Source organism: Bos indicus, chromosome X (assembly GCF_029378745.1).
Source record: "Bos indicus isolate NIAB-ARS_2022 breed Sahiwal x Tharparkar chromosome X, NIAB-ARS_B.indTharparkar_mat_pri_1.0, whole genome shotgun sequence".
Lineage (NCBI taxonomy): Eukaryota > Metazoa > Chordata > Mammalia > Artiodactyla > Bovidae > Bos > Bos indicus.
This window is the reverse complement of record NC_091789.1, coordinates 87,850,611-87,874,022: the sequence shown is the minus strand read 5'-3', so window position 1 is coordinate 87,874,022 and position 23,412 is coordinate 87,850,611. Positions and strand designations below refer to the sequence as shown.

The window sequence follows — 23,412 nt, the reverse complement described above, 5'->3', positions numbered from 1 at the left end:
ATAGTCCATGTGTTTGCAAAGAGTCGGACACGACTGAGTGACTTTCACTCAATGCCAGATATGGACTAGTGCAAAATTGCCTGCTGTCAGAGAAATCTATATAATGGGCTCTGACTAAGAAATATGCCAATTATCCCCATACTGCCAGGGAAGCAGAACCTGATTAAAGGCACAAGGTTAAGAGAAAGGCAAAAGAATTGGTCCTAAATAGCACCAAAGCACACCAATATTTTTGAGCTCCTTTGAAAGGGGGCTAACATGTGGCATGAGAGGGTCCAACAGAATTTAAATCACAATTTGGAGGTTGGCAGGTGACACATCAGAGTAAGGACAGGTAACCAGACATAAAAACAAGGAACATTAAGGCAAGGTCACTAAAAAGGAGGGAGAAGGAAATGGCAGCTGGCAACAGGTAACACTGAGGGTTTTACAGAGAATGAGTTGCATTGGAGATGGTGTTAGGAGGAAAGGCTCAAGGAACAGCAGAAGGCTGGATGCAAAGCCAGGTCAGAGCTGAGACAGACATCGGGAAGAATCAGATTGTTAGGGGAAACATACTGACTAAAACCGCCCACCCTGGCACCATAGTAACCATTTGTGTGAGTTATTTTATGACAAGAGGTCCTGGTAAGGTACACAGAACTAACAAGCCACCACCAAACGGAAGAATTTGGGAAAGGTTGAAAAGAGATGCCATGTGTCCTACTACCTCCCAGAATCCTCCTCGCTGGGATCCATCTTGGCTGAACAATGTGTGCACCACCAAGAAGGATCCATAAATCAAAATGATTGGCCAGAAACTAATCCCATCATCATAAAACCCAAGACTGTGAGCCATGTGGCAAAGCAGTTCTCCTGGGAATCCTTACCCTACTGCTCTCGACCTGGGTGCCCCTTTCCAATAAAGTCTCTTGCTTTGTCAGCCCATGTGTCACCTTGGACAATTCATTTCTGAATGTTAGACATGAGCCCATTCTTATTTTCCTTGTACATAAGAGGCTAATATAGAGAGGTGGTCCAGAGAATTTTGGATACTCTTTTAGGGCCTAATCCAGTAACAGCACATTGAGTGGCCTATCAGCAAATTCTTTGCCAGACCTGAGAATGAGCATTTCCAGCATCATGGGATGAAATGGTCATGAAATGCACCACCCAAACCATGATCAAATTTATGACCATGAATAAGCCCTACCAATTGGAAACTGGCACTTGCCATCTACCTCTATAAAGATTAGACCATGGCCACTGCAACTTCTGACCTGCAACACTCCCTGAAAGAAGTTCAGGGTGGAGATCAGGAATGAGGCGCTCTGTGCTCTGGGAAACACTGGCAGAACAGGCCTTCAGATAGATATTTTCAGGAGATTTTATGAGTCCCAATTCTTGCATCTTCTCATACCTAGAGAAACACTAACATAGTTAATGGTGACATCTGCCTTGGCTAATAAGGACAATTGAAGTCAAAATGGAGTAGTTATGGTTCAGACATCCAAGGAAATATTTAGGTGACATTATGGGTATAATTCAGACAAGTTCTTTACAGGAACTTGAGTTTTCTGAGCTGTGTCAGACTTGTGGATCCCACCAGATGTCCCTGGATATTCTCAAAACAATGTCTGCTGGCAGCCAGTAACTGCAACCTTACTTTTTAAAGGTTCCTTCTTGTATTACATTTCTAGACAAGGAAATTGCTTTAGATCATACATTAACGAAAAGAAGAGACATGTAATGATGACCAATAGCACCTGTTATCTGTATGTCAATACAAATTTAAATGTTAAAACCTACTTAGATAAAACTAACAGAGAAGGCAATGGCATCCCACTCCAGTACTCTTGCCTGGAAAATCCCATGAATGGAGGAGCCTGGTGGGCTGCAGTCCATGGGGTCGCTAAGAGTCGGACAGGACTGAGCGACTTCACTTTCACTTTTCACTTTCATGCATTGGAGGACATGGCAACCCACTCCAGTGTTCTTGCCTGGAGAATCCCAGGGATGGGAGAGCCTGGTGGGCTGCCGTCTATGGGGTCGCACAGAGTTGGACACAACTGAAGTGACTTAGCAGCAGCAGCAGCAGCAGATAAAACTAAACAACTGGCTACCTGGCCATAAGTCCCCCCAAAATGCCAGGTCCAGACTGGGTTTCAGGCTTATTCTTCTGAAAAGAAATGAGATTTATTTTGTCTATTAAAATTCTAATTGTCGCTCCTCTGACTACTTCTAATTGGGTCTGTTACAACAAAATGGTACACCAAGGGATTGAGGTTTTAATCATACAAGACTCACATTCAGGACTTGGAACTCGAATACTTCCAATTCAGTGTCTATTCTCCAAACTGAAGGCAGCACTATGCCCCATTTTGACAGGAAGTTGTCAGAGCCATAGCTGCCCAGTTCCCTGAATTAAAACTGAGCAGGACTCTGGGACTCTTCAGTACACAAATCCTTTCTGTGTCCCCTGTTTCTTGTTCGTAGGATATAGGCTTTGTTCAGCATCGTTGACCTTCCCTGAGTTCCAAAGGGCAGACTCAAACCACTGCTGGTCAGGGAAGGGAGGGGATACAGAAACAGGGGAGGAGCAGTTAAGTGGTGGTACAGCCTTGGGGCAAGGTCCTGGTTCCTATTCAAGGAATATCCATAGCAATACCTTTGATTTCATTGCAGAACTGGAGTCCCCAACCAAGTGGAGTATGGTAACCAGGCTGAGAGCAAGATTCCTGGAGTACTACCCTGCTACCTCACCACCAACAAATCAGAAGAAAGTCACATATCCTGCATCCCTCACTCCAAATGTTGCCTTCCTTTTCTAGGCCCGGTGATGACTGTCCTGTTAGGCCTCCTGTTTGGCCCCTATCTGTTTCATCTCTGACACGGTCCAACAGTTTCTGGCTGAATTGCTGTTACTACGAGGGTGAAAACTGGTTTCAGGCACAGAATACCTTGATTTAGATCAGGTAGAGGGAGACTTCTGCTCTACTAGGCAGGACTACAACAACTCTCAGCTGTAAGTAGTTACAGATGAAAGAAACCTCCACCCCAGTTCCCAAGAAGTATCCTGAGTATGAAGTCTCTCAAGCGGAAGTTGTTACAGGAACACACTGACTAAAACCACCCACCCTGGGCAGGTACCACAGTAACCATTTGTGTGAGTTATTTCATGGCAAGAGGTCCTGGTAAGGAACACAGAACTAACAAGCCACCACCACCTGGAAGAATTCAGGAAAGGTCAAAAGGAGATGCCATGTGTCCTACCACCTCCAAGAATCCTTCTCGCTTCCATCTATATTGGCTGAGCGATGCATGTGCCACCAGAAAGGACCCCAAGTCAGAATGATTGGCCAGAGACAACCCAGAAACTAATGTCAACACCATAAAACCTGAGACTGTGAGCCACATGACAGAGTAGTCTCCTGGGTTTCCTTAACCTACTGCTCTCTGCCAGGGCGCCCCTTCCCAATAAAGTCTCTTGCTTTGTCAGCACATTTGCATCCTCAGACAATTCACTTCCAAGTGTTAGACAAGAGTCCATTCTCAGGCCCTGGAAGGGCTCTCCCTTCCTGCAACAAGGTAACTATTACAGGAATGTACCATACAGGAAAAGCCAGAGACACAAATTTCCCATACACATCCTGTAAGGTATAAGTACTGACCCCTTTCTCCAGAGCATACATCAGAACATAGTAGAAAATTTGCATCCCTTAGGAACCAGAATATCTGGGTTTTGATCTTATTTGCCACACACTGCTGAGTAGCTCTAAGCAAATCACTTAACTACTCTGAATTTCAATTTCCTCATCTATAAACCTGTGAAACCATTATCTTTCCTTTGTTAATTTATCTATATAAAAAGAACATTAACAGTACCCTGCTTGATTGGTTCACAGGGTTGTTGTAGAGATCAAACTGTTTGGTGAACTGAAAAATACGAAGAAAGATGTTATACTTTTATTATTCTTATGAAATGTTATTATTTATGGTAACAGTTTAAACAAATAACGTCACATAAGAATTAAGCTGGTTTTAAACAAGATGTGTATTAGCCCCAAAATTCAATATTCACAGATAACTTGGGCTAAAAAAATGTCTGTACCACATACAAAACTTGCAGAATCAAAAACCAAACAGCCTATTAAAATATGTCCCTATTTTTCTTCCTTGTTAACTAATTTACAATTTTAGGTTTATATTCCATCCTAAAGATATAATCAAAAAAGCCTAGGATCACCCTCTCCCTCATCCAGTATGAAGCTTCCCTAATTCCTTTTAACCACCTCCACTGACTTCAGAGAATTCTCCTTTTAAGGCCTCTACTTTGGTTTAGATGGTCTTCTCGGCAGGCACCTTCACAGAATAGCCCAAGTTTGATGACGCCAGAAACTCTACCACAAGCTCTGGTCTATTGGTCCTGTTTGCTACCATTCATCTACTGCTGTTCTCCAGCTTACAAGCCTATCCTAATGGCTACTTCCTATAGAGGTGTGTACTGGAAATGGCTGCTCCCATTTCTCTACAGAAGGCCCTATGTCTCGTCTTCATAACTCTACTTTCTGAATCACATGTTCCTCTGAACAGCACTTATATTCTCTTTCATTATTAAAGGAAATAAAATAAAAATGGAACAGTGCAAATATTCAGAAAATCTAAGTCTTAGTTCTACTACTGACTAGCAGCATGAAAGTTCTTAAACTCTGTAAGCCTTAGTTTCCTCATCTATAAAACAGAGGTAACACTTTTCTTCCCAGATTAAGTTAAATATGTATGTGAAAGTGCCTTGTACATTATAAAGTGCTCTGCAAATATTAGCTTATGCCCATATCTATATCTATTGCCCACATCCAGGTAATTGGTTAACCTGAGTGAGATCATGTTCATGGATCCCAGCCTTGTTGTTGCCCAGTACAAACATGACCAATCCTAAATCTCAACTCAATTTGTATTAGAGTTGCTTCTTCCTCATTCGTAATTGGATTCTCTAAATTCCACATATCTAGGGGTAAATGTTCTATCATAGAAGGTCTGTTTTCTCATCTTCCATTTCATCAAATTCCTACTAAGCAAAGGCCAACCGGAAAAAGCACATCAGTGACTTCAGATTTCCTGACCTTCCCCTACTCCATTCTTGCAGGTCTGTGAAATGCTTGGCTGCCTTCAGATCAACAACTGGAGGTGCATTCTTGGCAAAAAGCAGTGAAGAGGAAATAATTATTTTCTTTCACAAGCTGAAACTGATTCTGAAAAAAATCACAGGCTCAGCAAAAAGGAGGTTGGTGAAGGGTAGAGACTGTTTTCGAAAGGCACAGTGACACTGCACAGAGCCCAAGAGTGGGACTGATTATTGGGTTCCCATACTGACTTTGTGATTAACTATCTCAGTGACCTTAGACAATGAACATACCCTCTTAGGTTTGTTTCCTCATCTGAAATATGGAAGAATTACATGAAATGTGCTCTTAATTCCCTTAGAATTTTATGAGTCCATTTCCAGCAAGATACTGCCCAATTATCAGAAAAAAAAAAGGGAACAGTTACACACCATCTGCTTTTCACAAAGGAAATGCAAACAAAATGCCAAGAAACCCCAGATTTCCCTCCCCTTTCATTCTGCTGATTCAGCCATATACTCCCTGACTGAGTTGTTACCCAACTGCTTTCCCATTTAGTACCACAACAGAACAATCACTTCCACAAACCCTGGAACACTGGGCTTAGAATCTAGAAGACAAATCACTCCAGATAAACCAAATATGGAAAGATATCAATATTTCCAATGTTAAGAGCAAGAGAAATTCAGCATAGTGATAATGGCGGCAGAGACATTCTCTTAAGAATTCTCTTTTCAGTTTTTTTTTTTTCCCCTGCTCTAAGCAAAAGTTGTAAGGGGCAGCTATAAAATACCTCAATGGCTTGTTATCCACCCTCCTCCCCCGACCTAATGAATTCAGGATGGATGAGTTCAGGATTAGTCTCCAGCTGTTAACTGCCACATGCATAATACATATTTTTTCAATCACAGGGAAAGGCTCTTTCCACAACAGCCTGACTCTGGAAAGAGAGTTGGAAGCTGAAATGTGGCTCTCCTGCTTCTGGGAAGTCCTTAATGAAAACCTTTTGCAAAGAACTGCCTTGAAATTCCTAATATGGCACTGTGGGGCTGGGCCTACTGCTTGCCTCTCGTGAGAAATTCCATGCAGCCTAGGGATAAAAATAACATGGGGGGGAGGACTTTGTCACCCTTTAGTAATGCCACACATTTTCCAATATACACTATATTCTACATGAAAAGCAGCTGCATTTGCTGTAAAAAGCCAACAGATGAGCAGAAAGACGAGAGGCTTCTGGAACTGCCCAACCAGCTGGTGTAGGCTCTTGGAGCAGGAAACAAAGGGGACAGGTGGCACACCACCAAGATGTAATATACTGCCATTCTTCTGGGACAAAAAGAAAACAAAACCAGGCCCTAATTAAACTGGGGCTAGAGTGCTCAACAGGGACACCACCCGATCACAGCCATGATAATGGAGGGAAGAAAATGAAAGGAAACTTTCCACTAGCACAGTTCTTCACTGCCAAGTGGGTCACTTCAAACAAAAGCACCCCCAGCCCCAGTAAAGAACATCCACAGTCTTAATGCAATGTACCTACTTTAGAGTACAGTACAGAAAGAGCCTTGGAATGGGAAACCAGAAAACCTGATTCTGGTCCCAATTCATACTCTAGCTCTAGACCCCTGACAGTTCTCTCTTTGCTTCCTTTCTCTAGATATAAACTCAACAGAATGGATGTGAAGCTTTCTAAACAACTTCCCAGGTCTTTTGTTCTACAAGGAAGAGCCAAAGGAAGATGTAGGTATATAAGCCAAGGACCTCTGTTTCTCCAAGCAGTCTTTAAAAAATAATGGCCTTGAGATATGACTCACATACCATAAAATTCATGTATTACAGTGTACAATTAAGTGGTTTTTAGTATGCTCACAGAGTTGTGCAACTATCATCACAATCTAATTTTAGAAAAATTTCACAATCGCCAAAAGAAATCCTTTACCCATTAGTAGTCAAAATAATGCTAACCCTCTCTCTCAGCCCGAGACAACCAGTCACTTAACATACATAGTTCATTTAATGTTTTTAGCATAATAAGGTTCGGAGAAGGCAATGGCACCCCACTCCAGGGGAAAATCCCACAGATGGAGGAGCCTGGTAGGCTGCAGTCCATGGTGTCTCGAAGAGTCGGACCCGACTCAGCGACTTCACTTTCACGCATTGGAGAAGGAAATGGCAACCCACTCCGGTGTTCTTGCCTGGAGAATCCCGGGGATGGGGGAGCCTGGTGGGCTGCCGTCTGTGGGGTCACACAGAGCTGGACACGACTGAAGTGACTTTGCAGCAGCAGCATAATAAGGTAGTGGACTTTTAAAAATATCTGCATCTGTTGATATAATGTTTTCCCCTTATTTCAATTATTTTGTATGATATAAATATTACACTATTATACTGACAGATTTTCAGATATTAAACTAACTTTGCAGTCCTGGAATAAATTTAACTTGCTTATGACGTATAATTCTTTTTATATGTTGCTGGATTTGGTTTGGCTAGTATTTTGTTGAGGGTTTTTGCATCTATATTCTTTTTAATATATTTTATTTACTTATTTATGTTTGACTGTGCTGGGTCTTCACTGCTGCATGTGAGTTTTCTCTAATTGTGGTGAGCAGGTGCTACTCTTCGTTGTGGTGGGTGGGCTTCTCATTGCTATGGCTCCTCCTGTTGTGGAGCATTGGCTCCAGGGCACAAGAGCTTTAGTAGCTGTGGCACACGGTCTCAGTAATCGCAGCTGGTAGGCCCTAGAGTGCAGGCTCAGTAGTTGTGCCTGGGCCCAGTTGCCCCAAGGCATGTGGAATCCTCCTGGACCAGGGACTCAACTCATGTTCCCTGCACCAGCAGCTGGACTCTCAAGCACTGGACCACGAGGGGAGTCTGGTTCTATATTCTTAAGGGAATTAGGTCAATAGTTTATTTGTGATGTCTTTGGGTTTTGGTATGTTAATTAAAGTGAAAGTGAAAGTGAAGTCGCTCAGTCGTGTCCGACTCTTTGTGACCCCATGGACTGTAGCCCACCAGGCTCCTCCCTCCATGGGATTCTCCAGGCAAGAGTACTGGAGTGGGTTGCCATTTCCTTCTCCAGGGGATCTTCCCAACCCAGGGATCGAACCCAGGTCTCCCACATTCCAGGCAGACGCTTTAACCTCTGAGCCACCAGGGAAGCCCCGTATGTTAATTAGAGTGGCCTCAAAGAATGTGTTAAGAAACTGCTAACTTTTGGAAGTTTGAGAAGGATAGGGTACTAATTTTCCTTTAAATGGTTGGAAAAATTCATCAGTAAAGCCATCTAAGCCTGGGCTTTTCTTTGTGGGAAGTATTTTGATTACTGATTCAAAATACTACCCACTAATTTTTAGTTGTTATGGGTCTATAGAGACTTTCCATATATTGTGGAGTCAATTTTGGTAGTTTGGGTCCTCCTAGAAATTTGTCCATTCTATCTAAATTATATAATTTATTAGCATACAGCTATTTATAATATTCCCATTTGTTCTTTTTTATTTTTTTTTAGTTTGGTAATAGTGTCTCCTCCTTCATTTATGCTTTTAATAATTTGAGTCTTTTCTCTCTTGTCAGTCTAGTTAATGGTTTCTCAGTGTTGTCATTTTTAAATACAAACTATTGATTTTTTAAATTTTCTGTTTTAAATAGAGAAAAGAGATCTTCCTATTCTTTATTTCATTTAGTTCTGCTGTAATTTTATCATTTCTTTCCTTCTACTTGCTTTCAGATTTGTTTGTTTTTTTCCTAGTTTCTTAATGGTCAGGTTATTGAATTATGATCTTTTTTCATTCCTAATATAGTTGTTTAAAGCTATAAAAATTTCCCCTAAGCACTGCTTTAGCTGCATCCCATCAGTTTTGTCACACTGAGTTTTCATTTTGTATTCATTCCAAAATATTTTCTAATTTCCCTTGTGATAGCTTCCTTGACCAACTGGTTATTCAGGAGTGTGATGTTTAATTTGCACATATTTATGAACTGTGTAAATATTCTTCTCTTATTGATTTGTAATTTTATCCTGCTGTGGCTACAGAACATAATTTGTATAAAGAAATATATTCAGGCAAGTTTTATGGCCTATCAGACAGTCTGTGTTGGAAAACGTCCCATGTGCTCTTAAGAAAAAATGTGTATTCTGCTGCTGTACGAGTATTCTGCAGATGTCTATAGAAGATCTACTTGGTTTACAGTGTTGTTCAATTCCTCTATTTACTCATTGAGCTCTAGTAGTTCTTCTATCCATTACTGAAAGTACAGTATTGAAGTCTCCAACTATTACTGTTAGACTATCTATTTCTCCCTTTACTTCTGTCTACTTTTGCTACATGAATTTTGGGGCACTGTTGTTAGGTGCATATGTTTATAATGGATACCCTCCCGATATATTTATGGTTTTACCATTATAAAATGTCTTGTTTGTATGTCATGAAAATTTTGTCTTAAAATATATTTTGTCTGATGTTTATATAGTCATCCTAATTCTCTTTGGTTACTGTTTGCCTGGTACATTTTTCCATCCTTTTTCTTTCCACCTACTTGTATCTTTGAACACAAAATATGTATCTTAAAAGACAGCATGTATTTCAATCAATTAATCCATTTTTGAGCAGTTTATCCACTTTGCCAATCTGTATCTTTCTATTAAAAGTGTGTATTTCATTTACATTTTATCTTACTGATAAGATTTATGTCTGCCATTTAGTTTGTTTTCTATATGTCATCTTTTTTCCTCTACTTTCCCATTACTAACTTTGTGTTAAATATTGTCTACTGTACTATTTTGATTCTCATTACTACTTTCACTATATTTTTTTTTCTTAGTGACTTACCTCAGAATTAAAATTACAATATTGTTTAGATTAATTTTAACTTAACTTAGAAAACATACAGAAATGTTAAGTAAGTAAATGTTAGTCGCTCAGTTGTTGTCTGACTCTGCAACCCCATGGACTGTAGCTCCCCAGGCTCCTCTCCCCATGGAATTCTCCAGGCAAGGATACTGGAGTGGGTTGCCATTCCCTTTTCCAGGTGATCTTCCCCACCCAGGGATCGAACTGGGATCTCCCCCATTGCAAGTAGATTCTTTACCGTCTGAGCTACAGGGAGGAACCCAAATAAAGTCTGTCACTGTTTCCATTGTTTCCCCATCTATTTGCCATGAAGTGATGGGACCAGATGCCATGATCTTAGTTTTTTGATTGCTGAGTTTTAAGCCAGCTTTTTCACTCTCCTCTTTCAGTTTCATCAAGAGGCTCTTTCGTTCCTCTTTGCTTTCTGCCATAAGGGTGGTGTCATCTGCATATCTGAGGCTATTGATATTTCTCCCAGCAGTCTTAATTCCAGCTTGTCCTTCATCCAGCCCAGCATTTCTTCTGATGTACTGTGCATAGAAGTTAAATTATAAGGGTGACAATAGACAGCCTTGACGTACTCCTTTCCAATTTGGAACCAGTCCATAGTTCCATGTCTGGTTCTAACTGTTGCTTCTTGACCTGCATACAGATTTCTCAGGAGGCAGGTAAGGTGGTCTGGTATTCCCATCTCTTTAAGAATTTTCCATCATTTTTCTTTCAGCATTTTGAATATGCCAAGCCACTGCCTTCCCATCTCCATGGTTGCTGATGGGAAATCAGCTCTCAATCCTATTGAGGGTGCTTTTCAACTGATGAGTTAGTTTTCTCTTGCTTCTTTTAAGATTCTCTCTTTGCCTTTGGTTTTCATCAATTTGACTATAATGTATCTTAGGAATGGATTTTCTTGAGTTTATCCTACTTGGGTTTTTTGAGCTTCTTGGATCTGGATATTAGTGTTGTTCATCAAATTTGGAGAGTTTGGGCCATTATTTCTTCAAATATTCTTTCTGTTTTTTTCTATCTTCTTCTGGGATTCTCATTACACAAATGTTGATACACTTGATGGTGTCACATAATTTCTGGGGTTCTGTTCATTTTCTTTTCATCTTTTCTTTCTTTTGCTTAGATTGGATAATCTCAGACTAGATTATTTCAAGTTCTATGACTCTCTTCTGCTAGTTCAAATCCGCTGTTGAACCTCTCTAATGGATTTTTCATTTTAGCTATTTTATTTTTCAACTCTAGAATTTTTATCTGACTCTTCCTTATTATTTTCATCTCTTTATATTGTCTCGGTGAAACACTGTTCTCAGGCTTTCCTTGTCTCTTTGGCAAAACACTGTTCTCAGGCTTTTCTTTAAATCTTTAGACATGGTTTCCTTTAGTTCTTTCCCTGGTGATTCAGATGATAAAGAATCTGCCTGCAATGCAGGCAACCTGGGTTTGATCGCTGGGTCAGAAAGATCCCCTGGAGAAGGGAACGGGCTACCCACTCCAGTATTCTTGCCTGAAGAATTCCATGGACATAGGAGCCTGGCAGGTTACTAGAGTCTGTGGGGTCACAAAGAGTCAGACATGATTAAGAGACTAACACAAATATTAGCTGATTTCATTTTTTTTGTCTAAATTCCAACGTTTAGACTGCAGCAGGGACAGTTTCTATTGACAGCTTTTTTCCTGTGTATGGACCATACTTTTCTGTATCTTTGCATATCTGATCATTTTTTGTAGAAAATGGGACGTTTTAGACACAATATAATATGGTTCTTCTGGAAATCAGATTTCCCCCAGGTTTTGTTGTTACTGTTTTTGTCACTATCACTGTCGCTGTTTGTTTAGACATAGTTCTTAGACAGATTCTATAATGTTTGTATTCCTTGGAGTGTATCCCCTGAAATCTCTGCCTGGTTAGATAAGTGTCCAGCTAATAATTGTTCACAGATCTCCTTAAATGTCTTGAACCATTAAGTCTTCTAGTTTTTTCTGAGGTGCTCTGTGTTGCATGTTGGATCATTTCTTCAACATTTAGCCAAACAGTTTATAACTACCTCAAGTTCAGCCATAGGAGAGAAATTATTAAAAGGCCTTCTCGGGTCCTTTCTAGGCACACGCACAGCCCAGGGCATGCACGTGGCCATTAAGATCCCAGGAATGTGTCAGATCTTTTCAGAGCCCCCAGTATATGTTTCATTCCCCTTTTACGTTTTTGGCCAGGCTTTTGCTTGCCCTACTTAGTTTCAGTTAGTCTAAATCACCTGAGATGTTAAACATCTTGGGGATAGAACTTTTCCCACTGAGGTAGCTCTAAGTCAGGTAAAGTAATGAGAAGCTGTGTGAATGAGGCTTCTCTAGCTAGCTTTAAGACATATTAGATAATGACAAGACTATAGGTCTGTGAGTTTTTGAGGAACTACAAACCCAGTCTCCCCACTAAGGTGTTAAAAGGTTACTGGTTTCCATAGCTACTGTGGTCAAAGGACTGTTAGTTTTCAAGGCTACCACAAAGCTCTGGAGAAGGGAATGAGAGGCAGGGTTAAGTTAAAATGCCACAAAATCTGCCGCCACTAAGGCTCAACGTGTTTCCATCCATAAACACTCTTCAGATTGTCATGAGCCTTTTGGTTCATTTACAGAGTTCTGAAAATGTTGATTTTAACAATTTTTGCCAGTGTCCTTTTTGTTTTTATGGAGGAGTTGATTTTATGAGATCTTTAATTTACCACTCCCTCCAAGTACAATCCTAAAGAAATCTTGCTCCAGTATGACTAACAATTTGCCTACAATGAACACATTCCTGAGTAGGTGGAAGCTGAAAAAAGCACTAGGAAAAGTCTTTCTAAAAGGTAAGCAAAATATTGCCAGTTATTACCTCTAGTGTGAAGATCTGGGGAACTGGGACACAGGAGGCAAAAAAGGTTTACCCTTTTGTACCTTTTGAAATTTTTACCATGTTCATGTGTTACTCACTCAAAAAACATTTTTAATATAACTATAAAAGGAGGAGTGGAGTTCCCTGGTGGCTTAGTGGTTAGGATTCCATGCTTTCACTGCTGTGGCCCAGGTTCAATCCCTGATCAGGGAACTGAGATCCCACAAGCCATGCAGTGTGACCAAAGACACCATGAGATATACTACACCCTATTGAGAGTTTAAGCGTCACTCTTCATTCACTTAGAGAGTCTTGCTCGTTATTAGGACCGTTAACTACCACAGCAATAGAGCAGATATCTTTGACTTAAGAATTCTTTTCCTCAGTGTATTCTTTTTTGCTATGGACAGTTGTATCCCCATGGTCTAGCTCATTTTCCCCCTACAATGATCCACTTTTATAATATGTGATAGAATATATATCATATCCTGAACTTCTTCATAGCTCTTCTCACAACTGTAATTACATTATGTGAGTAATCAGACATTTAATGTATGCTCCAAGTGGGCAAAGCCCGTATCAGCCTTATTCACCATTTTATCTCCAGTTGTCCAGTTGCCGGACACATAGTGGGTGCTTTGTAAATCCTTTTTGAATTAAAATTAATTACCTTTACATTGTGTAAGGCTTTAGCACTTGATACAAGCCCAGTAAAGCATCATGAGGGCCCTCCACCCGATGGAGGTAGGAGGTGAAAAATTCAGCTCTAGATTTCCAGAAAACTCCTCTGGAAAAGCATGTATCTTTCCAGATCATTATGAACTTTTAGGAAATTTCTATAGTAACTGATTAGAGAAACAGATATCGGATTAAACAGAAGGTTTGGGTTATGCTTTACAAAACAAGACTGTAAAAATGAAGCTGAAAAGTAATTTTCCTTCATCACTTTAAACTCTGAAAAACTTTTCTTAATAAGCAAATCAAGGCATAATCTTCCCTGTACCATTCACCATCCATTTTTTAAAAACCGCTTCTTGTAAATGGTCACACACTGAAAGGCTGGCTTGGTTCACTTTTGCACCCTAGTCCCCACAGCACTCCAGTCTGGCTACTTTGGAATCTGGTCTTCCGAGGGCCTTCTATGAATATACTAATACTGCCTCCAGCAAATTCCATTTGACTTTGCTTCGTACCTACTAAGAGCAATACCATATAACGTACTCATTACATTGATCTGAGCTACTCTTCAAAATATCTAAAATACAGTCCTTCCCTCAGTATCTGTGGGGAATTGGTTCCAGAACCCCTGTGGATACCAAAATCCACAAAATATTCAACTCTCTATATACAGTGGTGTAGTATTTACATATAATCTACCCACATCCTCCTATTACTTATAATATCTCATGTAAATGCTATGTAAATAGTTGCTAGCATGTGGCAAATCAAGTTTTGCTTTGGGGAACTTTCTGGAATTTTTTTCCAAATATTTTCTATCCCCAGTTGGTTGAATCCAGAGAGGCAAAACTTGCAGATACAGAGCCGACTATAACAACATGTCCTCCAAGGCACTGATTAACTATCACCAGGATAATGACAGGATATCTGCTGACTGAAAATGTATATATTACATCACCAACTCCTCCCTGCACACCATAGCACTACACCCACTCCAGAGGGATTAAAAGCTTTGGTCTCCCTCAGTATAGAGCTATTCAAGACAGAATTGAAAAGCACCAGGTTGGGACCTCTCAAGAAGCATTCATCAAGAGGATAATTAAATAGGCTAGCATGATTCATGTCATTTATTCACATGGAACATATCAGTTCCTTTTGTCCATTCTCTCAGAGGAAAGGCGAATTTGCTCCAAAGTTTCCAATGGAATCAATTTAGGTTGCTTGACTGTGCAATACAGTGGCATCCCAGAAAACAGAATGAGGAAACCAGGAGGAACCCTAAAGCTCACTGACAAAACCTCTAATTTTAGAAATGGGAAAACTCAGGTTCATGAAACTAAAGACTTACTCAGAGTCATATAGCTAGGAGGTGGCACAGTTGGAACCAGCACCCAGGTTCTCTGTGTGTAAAGCTAGAGACGGCTCCATAAAGTATATTCAATATGAAATTTGCCTCAAAAATGGAACTGACCCATCCTTTCAGGAAAACAAAAATTTACCAAATAGGTGTCCCAGTTGCCAAAGCAAGAGCTGAATAGGTACCCCAAATGGTCATCTTAATGTAAACATCTAAAACTCTTTATCTTTAAAAGTGCAGAATGTAAGAAAGTGACATTTTTGCATTCTTTTAAAACATAAGTTTCCATTAGTCCAAGACAGCCTATGTGTTTGTGGTTTGTGCATGTATATGAGTGAGCTTAATGATATAATTCTTTTTTCTGACATCTGTTTTATACATATAAAGTATGTTATCCTTGGTTTTTGAATGATTACTTTAAATTTTTGTTAAATTTTTTGTATTTAATTAAATACTGCCAGTACACTAATATAATGTGAAACTTTATGTAGGTATAAAATAAGATCTTATAATTAAGTTACTCATTCCCTTCCCAAATGATTAAATTATAATATGCAATGAAAAAGTCATGGAATGTTAGATCTGAAAGTGGGCTTACATATCCCCTATCCATCCTCACTTATGTAAAGCTGCAGACCAAGGACCCCAGCAAAAGACTTACCAAGGTCACAGATCCTATTAGTAGCAGAACCATCACCATACCCATCACATCTAGGGTTTTTTCCCCACTATACCATCATTCTGCCTCTCTCAATTTGCAGTGTCTAGTGGTGCTTCCCCAGAGAAACCTCTTTCTGGAGACTATCACCTTTCATTTTCCTAGCCCATTTCCAAGACTCCTAGACTATTAGAAGTAGATCATCTAGCTCAGGAATTGCAACCTGATTGAATCCAGGCTGTGAACACATTTCATTTAGCTCTCACAGTTTTAAAGAAAGTGAAGGCTTTTGTAATGAGATGAAGCTACTGTATTTTACCCCAATCACTCCAGTCCTATTAACCCACTTCCAATAGCTTCATACTTTTCTATTTTCTCCTTGGCCATGGAGACAGCACTGGAACCTGTGAACCTTGAATCCAGTGCAGGCATAATTAACAGCATGCCAAAGTAAAATAAAATAAACTAAATAAACTAATGGAAAATATTAAACGTGGCATTATGTTTTACCAATAACTATATTCACTACCTTACCAATAAAAAAGTCCATTTAGGTTAACTAGTCATATTAAAGTTCTGCAAACTACAACCACTGAATCAAACCCAGCCCACAGGTATTTCTGTATGCCCCTGCTCTAGCTAAGCTGCAAATGGTTTTTATATTTTTAAACAGCTGAAAAATTCAAAGGAAGATAATATTTTATGACATGAAAATTATGGAAAATTTACTTTTCAATGTCAATAAGTAAAGTTTTATTAGAACACAGCCACTCTCATTTCATGTGTGTATTATCTATAGCTGCTTTCTCACAACAATGGCAATTAAGTAATTGCCACAGAGACTGCTGCTGCTGCTGCTGCTAAGTCGCTTCAGTCGTGTCCGACTCTGTGCGACCCTAGAGACGGCAGCCCACCAGGCTCCCCCGTCCCTGGGATTCTCCAGGCAAGAACACGGGAGTGGGTTGCCATTTCCTTCTCCAATGCATGAAAGTGAAAAGTGAAAGTGAAGTCGCTCAGTCGTGTCTGACTCCTAGCGACCCCATGAACTGCAGTCTACCAGGCTCCTCTGTCCATGGGATTTGCCAGGCAAGAGCCACAGAGACTACATGCCCTCAAAGCCTAAAATATTGCCCTTTACAGAAGAGGTCTGCTGACCCCTGAGCTATATCAAAGAAAATTTAAAGTTCCTAATAATCTGCAGAAAAGTCACAAATATTTGTTTAGAATTGGAACATCTTATATCACTCTCAGATGAATCTTCCTAAAGCACAGTTCAGACGACGCCTCTGTGCTACCAAAAATGTTTTTAATACTCCCTGCCTGTAAAGAAAAGCCTAAAGTACTTAACAGGTCATGCACAGTCAAGGCCCTCAACCTTTCATTCCAAGGTCATCTCCCAAACTTCTCTTCTTGCACCATATAACCCAGATGACCTGAATTATTTGCTATCCCTTTACATTCTCTATGTCATTCCTACTACATGAAATTCTCTGTCCTGAATATAGTGCAAGGCAGGGCCCTCAGAGTCAGATCTGGGTTCTAATTCCGACTCCTGCCCTTATCAGCTGAGAAAGTTACTAAATTCCTCTGAACTTCAGTTTTCTCACAGAAAGAGTGGAAATAATAGTCCTTGCCTCATAAGTCTGTTATAAGATTTTAATTCTTGGCATTCAGGAACATTAAAAAGCAGAGACATTATTTTGTTGACAAAGGTCCATATAGTCATCACTATGGTTTTTCCAGTAGTCATGTATGGATGTGAGAGTTGGACCATAAAGAAGGCTGAGCACCAAAAAATTGATGCTTTTGAGCTGTGGTGTTGGAGAAGACTCTTGAGAGTCCCTTGGGCTGCAAGGAGATCAAACCAGTCAATCCTAAAGGAAATATTCATCGGAAGGATGGACGCTGAAGCTGAAGCTCCAATACTTTGGCCATCTGATGCAAAGAGCCAACTCACTGGAAAAGACCCTGATACTGGGAAAGATTGAAGGCAGAAGAAGGGGATGACAGAGGACGAGATGGTTGGATGGCATCACTGATTCAATGAACACAAGTTTGAGCAAGCTCCAGGAGATGGTGAAGGATGGGGAAACCTGGCCTGCTGCAGTCCGTGAGGTCACAAAGAGTAGGACACGACTGAGCAACTGAACAACAACAACATATAGGAACAGCTAAATAAGTGGTAAGTCAATTCTGCCCAATTACAATGCTACTTTCTCCTTTGCTTTCCCTTATCCTTCCACAGGGAAATGACCTCTCCGTCATGTTGTATACCATGGTATCCACCTGTCCCACTCTATGGCTCTGATCCATATCTACTACCTTATACTTTAGTGATCTCTACACATATCTTATCTCCCCTACCCGTCTAGGACCTCCTTGAGGGCAGGATCCCATCTGTGACTTTCTCTGTAACATTTGTAACAACCCTGAGAACAATGGCTTGAATTTAGTATATGAATGAGTATTTACTGAATGAATGATACATGTTCACTGAATTATATAACATTTATTAGGTGTATCATGTTCACTTGTTGTAAATACCTAGCCTAAGTGCATAGAAAATATTCATACAACATCAAGGACCAAAGCTGCCAATATAAAAACAAAGAACAGGGATTTCCCTAGTGGTCCAGTGGTTAAGAATCCACCTTGCAATGCAGGGGACATGGGTTCAATCCCTGGTGGGGGAACTAGGATTCCACATGCCATGGGGCAGCCTGCAAGCCACAACAAAAGATTGCACATGCCCAATGCAACCAAATAAATAAATATTTTTTAAAAAACAAAAAGAAAAGTGGGCAATATATTCACCTTTCAGAGTGCCAATGTTTTTGTCATTGATTTAAATTATAATCACCATTTTTTGCTCCAACAATTATGAATAGATCACATTTAAGGGGAGAGAGCAAATCAGTCACTTTCTCAAAGAAGACATACTGAATATCATTCATAACATCAATTACCTCTGAGCACAGATCTAAGAAAATCCAGATATTCAAATAGAATCCATATTTAATAAACTAATTATCACACACAGCTGTGACTAAAACCTTATCTAGAGCTCTGGACAAAATCAAACACAAGCTGGAAATCAAGTTCCAACTAGCTTAACAACTTAAACAAAAACTGCAGCTGATTTTTGCAGCATGAAGCACCAGGTTTCATTGGTTACCAGAAACACTAACCAGTTGATTTGATGGTCAATTTAATAAATTAAATGAAAAAGTGCCAATAATTCTTCTTTACTTTTAATGCCAGATTCCAAACGACAAAATGAATCCACACACATATACAAAATTAATCACTGAGCCATGCCAATATAGGGAATGAATTTTCCACAAGATGACAGCAAAAAAAATGTTTCCAACTACTTTTGTTTATGGATTTCCCTTTAGAAACCTACCAAAAAGTATATTCAGCCACTATATTATTAACCTGAAGATGTATTATCAACGACTTAAAATATTTAGCCGTTTCCATTTACAAAATACTTTCACAATCCATTAACTCCTTTGAGCCTCAAAGCAACTCTATGAGGTGCATACAATTACCCCCATTTTATATCTGAAATATATTATATGTGCCTTCCTATCCCAAAATGGTGAAGCCAAGATTGTAACCCAGGTCTTCTAATCTAATTCCAGTGTTCTCTCTTCCTTTTTCCTCCATACAAAGCAAAAGTATACCTTTGTTTTGCGTCTACCTCACTTACTCTGAAAAAGCTGCCCAGCTAGCCCATTTTGAGGAAGCAGAGTGGGAGTATAAACATTACTGTGGTCAAGACAGCGGGAAACATCCTGTCTTTGCCTCTAGCAAATTATGTTTTTAGAATCATGTAACTTAAAGAAAAGAAATGGAGTCTGGGTTAGCTGCTGGGTTTTATTTCCTAACTGTCCTATTTTTGGCTTTCTATGTATACTCAAGAAAGGAAAACCGCCATAAATACCAAGAACCCCCTGAGCCAAAATAACTCTTAGATCTTCTGCCCATATTCAAAGGTTTAAACCTGCATAATTGTTGACTCTCACCACTTTTAATCCCCCAAAAGGAAAGAATAAAAACCGCAACTTACCACTTGCCTAGAAAACTTTTGCCCTTCCTCCACCATTTTATTGAACTGTATTTTCACAAATACTTTCAGCTTATCCTGCACTTCACAAAGCCAGTCCCTTCTGAGGGCTTAGATGAGCTTCATTTAACTATGAATACTGCACTAAGTAGTTTACTGTAACAAGTAAACAAGCAAAAAAAAAAATCCAAACATTTCCCGCTTTTCCTTTCAGGAACCCTCACCTTTCTAACTACTTTTGTAGCACAACCAGCATATCTTTAACCTCTCAATGAAGTCTATTAAGCGGCAACACACCCCAAACCCTGGGCTAAAGTCTACGGATCAGCATTTCAAATATCCCATCTTTAAGATGCAACCAAGAGTTTACTCTTGTTCAGACTAAAATAAGACACACCATCACATGATCCAATTCAATGAAACAACAAGTAGGAACTTGCAACACTTATGACCAAAGTAGGCAGACAACATATACAGGGAAAGCCCAGACTCCAAGGGGCAAATCAGGAGAGCTGCACAACAAAAACCACTGCACTGCGGCTCCCAAGTCTTGCTCCTTGCTCTTGGTTGGCTGTATTTGCCTTAAGAAGGTCCCCACGCTGGACCAGACACACTATTTGTGGGATAAATCCACTCAGAAAAAAAATATTACAGGTATACAGAATATATTTGCCAGTGACTTTGACTTTATTTTTCATAATCATCCTTCAACCAAGAGAAAAAATGGATTATCACCACCCATTCCCTATCTTCCATTCTTACGGGTATATACTTTGGCACAATGGATTGATCTGCCTGCACTCTTGTTGGGGATGTTTATTATTCTTTCTCTTACTCCAAACCTTCTGCCAACTAGCAGAAATAAAAAATCTATACACAGCGGGGAAGTGGGGGAGGGCCCCAGAGTTCTTAGTTCTGAGGACCTGGAAAGCCAAGCTAGGTGAGGTTCCTTCAACCTGGTGACTCCCAACCTGAGCTCTCTACTATGCTCCCAGGGAGCTGGGCTCTTCCTGCTAGGGACTAGGCAGGTCTTTGTTTCACCTGTGAGGAGAATTCAGTGGCACATGAGGTCATTTAATAATTCCGAACTTAGACCAACCTTGAACACAATCATAACTCAGTAACTTAAAGAGCAAAGGTGCTTTCCTTAGAAAATAACTTGCCATTGGCAATTTTTTACTACCCCCATATTTATCTGCAGCAACTAGAGGCCAAACAGGAACAAAACCCTGACTCAAGCTGCTGGCCTGAATTCCCAATTCTTTAGGAGGTTGTGGGGCAGTCCCTTGGTCAGCTTAGATGTCCCTTTCATACATGGGTATAAACATGTCTGACAATACAAGTGGCCTGTCCCTTTAGAACAGGAGTCTGACAAGAAAGGATAGCTGCTGAACAAGACAGTCCCTCAGCTACAGATCCTGTCTTATAAAACCAAAACCACTAAAGGGGAAAACCCCAATTCTAGTTGTAGCCACCAACTTCCACTTCTACTGACCCCACTTCCAAAATATCCGGAAAACCATGAGCCTCAGACACTTGGGCTGGGGTGTGGAAGATCTCCAAAGGCCAGAAGCACCGGCTCAGGGAAACTGCTCATCAAAGTCTTCCACTTACTTCTCATTGCGCTGATAAGCGCGTTGCCGTCTTTGATCACATCTTTGATGAATTTATTGGTTCTCTCCAATTCCTGCTCATAACACTTGAGCCTCTCGCGGAAATCAGGACTGTCCAGGTAGCAGTCGCTGAACTCCAGCGGGGGATGCCCCATGGTTCTGATGACAGGGATTGGAAGGAGAAAGGAAAGACACAAAGATCAAGAGCATCAGTGGCACAGTACGAGGAAAAGATGGGTTGCGCAGAGTGCAGGACCCGTTTAGGAAGCTGCAGCCTCCCTCCCTTTAGAGGACAGATACCTGTTCAGATGAGATTCCTGGGGAGAGCTGGCTGGTCTGTACCGGAAAAGGGCGGCCCGGCGATTGCTTCAGGTGACGGCAAAAGCTAACTAACGCAGTTGGATCCCGGCGGGGTGCTGCTTAACAAGCAACATGCCCCCTATTCATCGCTCCCCTGACAGGCAGCAGAAACCAACTCGTCTCTTCTCGGGAGAGCGGCTGGATCCTTCCCGAGCAACTGCAAACGTGACACTTTGGCCCGCCCAGGGTGTAGGCGGGGGTGAGCGCTGAGGGTGGGAGGTGCCTCTCCTTGCTCCCAACTGCCGAGCCAGCAGAAGATTTCCTTTGCCGAGCTCCGCGGGTAACCCGGAGTGCACTGTCCCCTCCCCCTTCTTAAAGCCAGCGCCTCCGCCCTTCCCCAGCGAAGCCCATGTACCGAGGCAGGGTACTCGGGTTCCTTAAACTGTATCTTACTTGCACCCTAGGGTCTCTTTACCAGAATCTGCCGTCTCCTAAAGTTCTTCCTGGTCCGAGGGAGCGGCCTTTTGTCCTGCTAAGCGCCAGAGGTGTTAAGCCGGGCGACAATGAAACGTAGCCTTCCTCCAAAGACGCCCGAACGGGAAGAGGAGGGCAACAGCGCGACGCACAATAGCTGCGGTAGCCCGACGCTTCCCTACGGAAACTGGGGAGCAGTCAGCGCCCTAGACTCCAGTTGGAAAGCGTGGCGGCTTGGGAGATGTAGTCTTTCCGTTTCGCGCCCTGTGACTCCTTCCTGCGATCTCCGCATTACCCCGCCAGGGCGCCGGCTCTCGCAAAGAGTATTCCCAGCACACCCCAGCTAATAGCTGTCCCAGCGCAGCCTCCAAAGGCAGGTGCGCCCGCACTAGTTGTTTTTCAGTCGCCAAGCCGTGTGGGAATCTCTTGCGACTCAATGGACTGTAGCCCACCAGGCTCCTCTGTCCATGGGCTTTCCCAGGCAAGAATACTGGAGTGGGTTGCCATTTCCTTCTCCGGGGCATCTTCCCCACCATCTCCTGTATTAGCAGGCAGATTCTTTACCACTAAGCCACCTGGGAAGCCCCTAGAGTATACCTGGAAAGTTTCCAAAATGGGAGGGAGTGAGAACCCAGGAGAGATCAACTGTGGGATGATGTCTCTCACTTCTCTTTATTTGGCTGGATTGTTTGTTGTTTTTTTCCTTCTTTTTTCCAGCTTCCCTCTGACTGACTCACTTCTGTTTCTCCTCCCTTTCCCATTTCTATGAGCTCTAATTCCCATGTGCCTTCTACCTGAAGGGTTGACTCCTGCTCTTGGATCTCTGTGTTAAGCTCAGAACCCCCTGCCAGAGAAAAGGAGGCCATAATTAGGAATTCATTTTTCCCTGAATAGGACCACAAAGTGTGGTTTTTGTGATCCAACTCATTGCACTGGCTGTTGATTAAAGCATGTGATTTTCCATGTGTAAGTAGAAAAGCTATAAAGAGGATGTTATAAACTGTCTTGCAGCTTCCCTGAGAGGCCTCTTGTCCATTGTCTATTGTAGGAGATCTAGGGCTACTCTTTACAGGTGGCTGCCTTTAGACTCACAGTAGCTAGGGGCTGGAAAATAGTGTGTACATGAGCAAAAAGATTGAATTTAATTTTGGGAAAGTGTTTAGATTACATTGCCTTGTGAAGAAAGCCAGAAAGCCAGATTGTAAATAGAGTAGTAACAGCTTCTCTACCTATGTTAGTATCTTATTGCTGCTGTAACAAATTATCACAACCTTGATGACTTGAAATAGCACAAATTTATTATCTTACACTTTTGGAAGTCAGAAATTAAAAATACAACTCTGTAGGCCATATCAAGATATCAAATAGGCTGTGTTCCTTTCTGGAGACTCTAAGAGAGAATCCATTTCCTTGCCTTTTCCAGCCTCTAGAAG

General features: G+C 41.1%; 1 protein-coding gene across 4 annotated transcripts in view; it reads right to left on the bottom strand.

Annotated features, from left to right (window-relative positions):
* Nucleotides 1-22,199, bottom strand: part of OPHN1 (oligophrenin 1) — a 627,556-nt gene extending 605,357 nt beyond the window's left edge. For 2 of the 4 annotated variants that reach the window (XM_070784715.1, XM_070784720.1), the window contains exons 1-2: nucleotides 21,506-22,198; nucleotides 21,207-21,364 (exon numbers count right to left, since the gene is read on the bottom strand). In XM_070784715.1, coding sequence (XP_070640816.1) covers nucleotides 21,207-21,360 — 154 coding nt within the window. In that variant the 5' untranslated portion in view covers nucleotides 21,361-21,364; nucleotides 21,506-22,198. Of the gene's footprint in view, nucleotides 1-21,206; nucleotides 21,365-21,505 lie in introns of all 4 variants that reach the window. The other 2 variants (XM_070784718.1, XM_070784717.1) reach the window with 2 other exon arrangements.
* Nucleotides 22,200-23,412: the final 1,213 nt, after the last annotated feature.